We start from the raw sequence: 7,581 nt of genomic DNA, 5'->3' as shown, positions 1-7,581 counted from the left end.
GTTGGTACCGTGACGACACTACATGACATCATACATCACTACCTAATGAACTCCTTGTTCAGGGACAACTCCAAACAAAGACATGAACACTCCGACTAAATGGTCAGACTGAGTTTAAGACTGCAGCGACATGCTTCACCTACAGCTCTGAGTGTTTCAGACTGCAGCCACAAGCTTCTCCTACAGGCTGGTCTCAGGTCAGATCTAACAGGCTGGTCTCAGGTCTGATCTAACAGTGTCAAGAATGCAAGTGTGGACCCAAAAGCAGACTCCTCTGATGCTCAAAATATGAGTTTTTCCTTCTTTTATTGGAAGTAGAAAATATACAAAAGGCAAACCGTCAAAAGCATAACCAAGTAACTCTAATTTACACTGTGGCATGTGAGAAAAACTAAGCACAGAACTAAGAATCCAAGCCACTGAAAAAGCACAGAACAAACAAGGCACAGGTGAAAACAATATGTCCTAATGAGAACAGATTAACAGAAACAAATCCAAGAAAACACAACGAGGGCCTCTGGTGGCCAACAAACGGTCACAACTCTGACAAACAGGCTGGTCTCAGATCAGACCTAACAGGCTGGTCTAACAGGCTGTTCTCAGGTCAGATCTAACAGGCTGGTCTCAGATCAGGTCTAACAGGCTGGTCTAACAGGCTGTTCTCAGGTCAGATCTAACAGGCTGGTCTAACAGGCTGTTCTCAGGTCAGATCTAACAGGCTGGTCTCAGATCAGGTCTAACAGGCTGGTCTAACAGGCTGTTCTCAGGTCAGATCTAACAGGCTGGTCTCAGATCAGGTCTAACAGGCTGGTCTAACAGGCTGTTCTCAGGTCAGATCTAACAGGCTGGTCTCAGATCAGGTCTAACAGGCTGGTCTAACAGGCTGTTCTCAGGTCAGATCTAACAGGCTGGTCTCAGGTCAGATCTAACAGGCTGGTCTAACAGGCTGTTCTCAGGTCAGATCTAACAGGCTGGTCTCAGATCAGGTCTAACAGGCTGGTCTAACAGGCTGTTCTCAGATCAGACCTAACAGGCTGGTCTCAGGTCAGATCTAACAGGCTGGTCTCAGGTCAGATCTAACAGGCTGGTCTAACAGGCTGGTCTCAGATCAGATCTAACAGGCTGGTCTAACAGGCTGGTCTCAGATCAGATCTAACAGGCTGGTCTCAGGTCAGATCTAACAGGCTGGTCTAACAGGCTGGTCTCAGATCAGATCTAACAGGCTGGTCTAACAGGCTGGTCTCAGGTCAGATCTAACAGGCTGCAGTAGTGATCTTTTTTCAAGGTTGCAGTACATACATTTTAATTATGAAACATACAGTACTTTTATTTGCTAATAATTCATACTTTCCCTTTATTAACCCTTTATAAAACATCAGATTACAGATTACACAATAGCTAAATCAGCAGCTGGTTAATTAAACCCAGTTCTGTATGAGGCTATACAGATTAAAACCCTGAGTGACACAGAGGTGTCAGACCCCAAGCACACACTCACTCTCTCTCTCTCTCTCTCTCTCTGGGCGCCCAGCAGGTGTTTTCTAATCGTCATGGCAATAGCTCCTGTGTCTCCTAGTTGAAGCTGCTCCGCAGGCTTCAGGCTTGGTGCCCTGGACACACACACGTTACAAGAGATCACAACACTTCCAGCTGTTAGATACTGTTCTCAATTTTCTACTTTTTATATTTTCTACATTTTATATTTAAAACTACATGTTTACCTTATGCACCTTCCTGCCAGTACATTCCTTGTTTGTGCAAATTTACTTGGCGAATAAAGCTGTTTACACATCTGGTACCTAGTCCTTCACCTGGATCCTAGTCCTACACATCTGGTACATAGTCCTTCACCTGGATACTAGTCCTAGTCCTACACATCTGGTACCTAGTCCTTCACCTGGATCCTAGTCCTACACATCTGGTACTTAGTCCTACACATCTGGTACCTAGTCCTTCATCTGGAACCTAGTCCTAGTCCTACACATCTGGTACCTAGTTATTCATCTGGTACCTAGACCTTCATATGGTACCTAGTCCTACACATCTGGTATCTAGTCCTACACATCTGGTACCTAGCCCTAGGTGTGTTAATGCGTCCTACATGTGGTATGTGGTGCAGGTCCTACATGTGGTACATGGTGCAGGTCCTACATGTGGTACGTGGTGCAGGTCCTACATGTGGTACGTGGTGCAGGTCCTACATGTGGTACATGGTGCAGGTCCTACATGTGGTACGTGGTGCAGGTCCTACATGTGGTACGTGGTGCAGGTCCTACATGTGGTACGTGGTGCAGGTCCTACATGTGGTACGTGGTGCAGGTCCTACATGTGGTACATGGTGCAGGGCCTACCTTGTAGAGGCTGCACACCAGAGGGAATAGGGAGGACATGGCCTTGTCCTGCAGGTCATCAGTGTGGTCCTGGAGACACAGGATGTGTGTGTGAGCAGTGCGTGTGTGTGTGTGAGAGAGAACAGGGTGTGTGTGCGTGTGTGTGAGACAGCAGGGTGTGTATGTGTGTGAGACAGCAGGGTGTGTATGTGTGTGTGTGTGAGACAGCAGGGTGTGTATGTGTGTGAGAGAGAACAGGGTGTGTGTGCGTGTGTGTGAGACAGCAGGGTGTGTATGTGTGTGAGACAGCAGGGTGTGTGTGTGTGTGTGTGAGACAGCAGGGTGTGTGTGTGTGTGAGACAGCAAGGTGTGTATGTGTGTGTGTGAGACAGCAGGGTGTGTATGTGTGTGTGAGACAGCAGGGTGTGTATGCGTGTGTGTGAGACAGCAGGGTGTGTGTGTGTGTGTGTGAGACAGCAGGGTGTGTGTGTGTGTGTGTGTGTGAGACAGCAGGGTGTGTGTGTGTGTGTGAGACAGCAGGGTGTGCGTGTGTGTGTGTGTGAGACAGCAGGGTGTGTATGTGTGTGTGTGAGACAGCAGGGTGTGTGTGTGAGACAGCAGGGTGTGTATGTGTGTGTGTGAGACAGCAGGGTGTGTGTGTGTGTGTGTGTGAGACAGCAGGGTGTGTGTGTGAGACAGCAGGGTGTGTATGTGTGTGTGTGAGACAGCAGGGTGTGTATGTGTGTGTGTGAGACAGCAGGGTGTGTATGTGTGTGAGACAGCAGGGTGTGTGTGTGTGTGTGTGTGAGACAGCAGGGTGTGTGTGTGAGACAGCAGGGTGTGTATGTGTGTGTGTGAGACAGCAGGGTGTGTATGTGTGTGTGTGAGACAGCAGGGTGTGTATGTGTGTGAGACAGCAGGGTGTGTATGTGTGTGAGACAGCAGGGTGTGTGTGTGAGACAGCAGGGTGTGTATGTGTGTGTGTGAGACAGCAGGGTGTGTATGTGTGTGAGACAGCAGGGTGTGTATGTGTGTGAGACAGCAGGGTGTGTGTGTGAGACAGCAGGGTGTGTATGTGTGTGTGTGAGACAGCAGGGTGTGTATGTGTGTGAGACAGCAGGGTGTGTATGTGTGTGAGACAGCAGGGTGTGTGTGTGAGACAGCAGGGTGTGTATGTGTGTGTTACCCCGTTAATGGTGATCCAGGGGACGTATTGGTGTGAGGGCTTCAGAGCGTCGGTCTTCATGGCGTTCTGGTGCATCAGGCCGTTCCCCAGGTCCCCCTTCACACAGGACATCACGTTCTCCCAGGGCAGCGACGGGGAGTACAGCTGCAGACACTGGGGACACACAGGGCCTTAGCTGTGTGTAGATACGGCTGTGTGTTTCTGTTCATACAGTGTGGGTGTGTGCGTTGGTGTGTGTGTGTGTGAAGACAGACTCACACTCTGAGCAGCCTTTACCACGTCAGTGGAGGATTCCATACAGTAGATGATCTGGAATGCTGAGCTGGAAGTCAGGTTCATTATACAGGTCTGAGGAGAGGAGGAGAAGGCAGGAGGAGGAGGAGAAGAGGATAGGAGGAGAGGGCAGGAGGAGGAGAGGAGGAGGATAGGAGGAGAGGGCAGGAAGAGGAGGAGGAGAAGGCAGGAGGAGGAAGAGAAAAGGGCAGGAGGATAAGGAGAGGAGGGGAGATGAGAGGAGAGGAGGGGGTGAGAGAAGAGGAGGAGAGAACTGTAAATACAGTTTCAATATTCAGTCACCCTTTCAGACATCAATGTAGCCCTTCTGTGTGAGAGCCTCCCCACTTCTGCGCTGCACCAATCAGGCAGCAGTATTGTCAGCAGTACAGGATGTGAGAGGGGCTGACCTCCAATATGTTTCCCAGACACTCCTCCTCTCCATGCTGGCAGGTGAAGTGGTACATCTTCCCATCAAATGACTCCTGGGGAGCAGACAGGAACGTTACACACAGAACAGATTACACTTCCTGGTCAGGAGCGGGGGTGGGTGGGTGGGTGGGGTGGGTGGGAGGAGCCAGTGACCTGTGCGTTGCCGTAGGGCACCAGTGTGACGTCCAATATGTCTTGTAGCAGGGTCCATGTGGGGAACAGCTCCTGGGTGAGGAAGCCCCTGCAGCCAGGACACAAGCTCTCATAGTACAGCCCCACCTGCACCGACTGGGACTGGATCCTGGTGGCGTTCGCCTCCAGGCACTGCTTCAACACCTGCAAGAGGGGGGGCAGAGAAAGTTGAAAGTTGTCCTTGGAGTAAGGACACACACATTACCACCCTCACACACAGACACACACATTATCTTGCTCTTGATCGACATAATGTCTTGATTGAAAGGCCCTAAATGACACTAAATCACTTTTTCCTCAAGTGAAAGTGAGGAAAGATTTAAGTTTCAACTTCCTCAATCGGTGAAGTGAAGTTACGTTTGATTTACACACACAAAATAAACACTAAAACAGTGTTACGTTAACACGCTAACACGTGAACACGTTAACTAAAACTGTTAACGTGTTAAAATATTTTCTGACTGATTGGCTACTGTCAACCAAAGAGAACATTAGCGGTAAAAAAAAAAAAATTATGTCTGTAACGGCCCACCGGATGATTTTATCTCACCCCACATTCGATAGCGGCGTCCACGGTGCTGCACCACTGCGAGGGAGAGTACGAGCAGGACGACCGTGGCTCGCCGAGGCATCGGTCTGCTACCGAGCAGACGGCAACGAGTAGAAGCGGCACAATCACGAGCTTCATCTTTCGGCTCAGGACGAGGAAGAAAGTGTCTTCTGGGATAAAGGAGGCTGGTAAAGTACCTGGTGAATCAAGGGTCTGGTTTCTTTAAAAAAGTTACTTTTTCTTTTCGATGATTGGTACAAAGTCATGTGACCACAACCGCGTCACTCATCTCTGGCAACACAGAATTGGAAGAGCGGAGGAGCGAATATCACGGGACTGCGTTGTGAGACTTAGAAAATGATTCACCATGTCATCAGACTCACTCAAGATATGCAATCTTCTCGTGACATACTTGCTTTGTCAAACTAACTGTGACTAAACTTTGTTTGATGAGGTGGCAGTGATCGAACTAGTGGGGTGCAGGTGTCTATAACTAGTTGGGTACAGGTGTCACTTGAGTGATTGGATTATTTATTTTTGTAGTTTGAAACGTATAAAATGAAACGTACATTATTATTTCAGGAATTGTTCCATTGCCATTTTGGTCACTTTCTTGGGCCAGAGTTGAGATGACTTAATTTCAGATGAACTCAACCGAACAAGAATGTTGTTATTTTTAGAACAATGTTCCAATGACAATATTGATACCAAGAAAAAGCTTTTCCAAAGTAAAGATTAAAATCATAGCAACTATGAGGAAGGTCAGACCATGAGATTAAATTGGAATCCACTCTGGAGAGGAAGGCAACACTCATGCAAATGCTGGTTCCCTGTAGAGCTGCACTGTCAGCAGTTAGAGGTGTGTGTATTCATTTGTGTACGAGTTAGTGTGTGTGTGCCAATGTGAGCATGGTAAGGACTGTGTGTGTGTCAATGTGAGCATGGTAAGGACTGTGTGTGTGTGTGTCAATGTGAGCATGGTAAGGACTGTGTGTGTGTCAATGTGAGCATGGTAAGGACTGTGTGTGTGTGTCAATGTGAGCATGGTAAGGACTGTGTGTGTGTGTCAATGTGAGCATGGTAAGGACTGTGTGTGTGTGTCAATGTGAGCATGGTAAGGACTGTTGTGTGTGTGTGTCAGGAGCTGGAACTATATCTATAGTCAGAAGTTAGGTACAAAATTTGGCCAACTGTAAATAGATCGCTCTGGATAAGAGCGTCTGCTGTAGATCCTTTAGAACATGTACAGGAGGAGAGAAGGACAGACAAACAGACCAACAGGTGACATCATTCAAGTCATGTGACTGGTGGGTCTGTAGTCATGTGACTGCTGGGTCTGTAGTCATGTGACTGCTGGGTCTGTAGTCCATGTTCCATGCTGTCTCAGCATTACAGGGACAGTCAGACTGAACATCTTTATTGTTGTAAATCCCTGCATCCCAGCTGAAGCGTGGAGGTGTACTGTATGCCAACCCAACCTGTATAGTGGAGATGTATACTAACCCTACCTGTATAGTGGAGATGTATACTAACCCAACCTGTATAGTGGAGATGTATACTAACCCTACCTGTATAGTGGAGATGTATACTAACCCAACCTGTATAGTGGAGATGTATACTAACCCAACCTGTATAGTGGAGATGTATACTAACCCTACCTGTATAGTGGAGATGTATACTAACCCTACCTGTATAGTGGAGATGTATACTAACCCTACCTGTATAGTGGAGATGTATACTAACCCAACCTGTATAGTGGAGATGTATACTAACCCTACCTGTATAGTGGAGATGTATGCCAACCCAACCTGTATAGTGGAGATGTATACTAACCCAACCTGTATAGTGGAGATGTATACTAACCCTACCTGTATAGTGGAGATGTATACTAACCCAACCTGTATAGTGGAGATGTATACTAACCCTACCTGTATAGTGGAGATGTATACTAACCCAACCTGTATAGTGGAGATGTATACTAACCCTACCTGTATAGTGGAGATGTATGCCAACCCAACCTGTATAGTGGAGATGTATACTAACCCAACCTGTATAGTGGAGATGTATACTAACCCAACCTGTATAGTGGAGATGTATACTAACCCTACCTGTATAGTGGAGATGTATACTAATCCAACCTGTATAGTGGAGATGTATACTAACCCTACCTGTATAGTGGAGATGTATGCCAACCCAACCTGTATAGTGGAGATGTATACTAACCCAACCTTTATAGTGGAGATGTATACTAACCCAACCTGTATAGTGGAGATGTATACTAACCCAACCTGTATAGTGGAGATGTATACTAAACCCACCTGTATAGTGGAGATGTATACTAACCCTACCTGTATAGTGGAGATGTATACTAACCCTACCTATATAGTGGAGATGTATACTAACCCTATCTGTATAGTGGAGATGTATACTAACCCTACCTGTATAGTGGAGATGTATTTATATAATAATTTGCAAACATATATGTGAGGGAACACATGCCTTGCTGATAGCAAGCACACTAATAAGCACCAATAAGCGCTAATAAGCGCCAATAAGCACTAATAAACACCAATAAGCACTAATAAGTGCTTGTAGCAGAAATGAATCTGTCCACAGTA

General features: G+C 47.0%; 1 protein-coding gene across 1 annotated transcript; it reads right to left on the bottom strand.

Annotated features, from left to right (window-relative positions):
- Positions 1-289: 289 nt before the first annotated feature.
- Positions 290-5,155, bottom strand: LOC136959315 (gamma-interferon-inducible lysosomal thiol reductase-like). Its single transcript, XM_067253616.1, has 7 exons — positions 4,964-5,155; positions 4,375-4,557; positions 4,200-4,274; positions 3,775-3,864; positions 3,517-3,669; positions 2,352-2,420; positions 290-1,610 (listed from the first exon to the last, which is right to left on the bottom strand). Exons 1-7 carry the CDS (start codon positions 5,099-5,101, stop codon positions 1,542-1,544), a joined length of 777 nt encoding a protein of 258 aa, XP_067109717.1. The 5' UTR covers positions 5,102-5,155; the 3' UTR covers positions 290-1,541.
- Positions 5,156-7,581: the final 2,426 nt, after the last annotated feature.

Source organism: Osmerus mordax, chromosome 16 (assembly GCF_038355195.1).
Source record: "Osmerus mordax isolate fOsmMor3 chromosome 16, fOsmMor3.pri, whole genome shotgun sequence".
NCBI classification, from domain to species: Eukaryota; Metazoa; Chordata; class Actinopteri; order Osmeriformes; family Osmeridae; genus Osmerus; species Osmerus mordax.
Note: the sequence above shows the minus strand (reverse complement) of the source record. Positions and strands in the feature narration are given on the sequence as shown.

What these genes read in the sequence shown, in the direction of transcription:
- LOC136959315 (XM_067253616.1), bottom strand. Translation starts at nt 5,101, where the DNA reads ATGAAGCTCGTGATTGTGCCGCTTCTACTCGTTGCCGTCTGCTCGGTA. An exon ending in ACGCCGCTATCGAATGTGGG is followed by an intron (nt 4,558 to 4,963) that starts GTGAGATAAAAT and finishes CCCCTCTTGCAG; the next exon opens with GTGTTGAAGCAGTGCCTGGA. An exon ending in TGGTGTGCAGCCTCTACAAG is followed by an intron (nt 1,611 to 2,351) that starts GTAGGCCCTGCA and finishes GTGTGTGTCCAG; the next exon opens with GGCACCAAGCCTGAAGCCTG.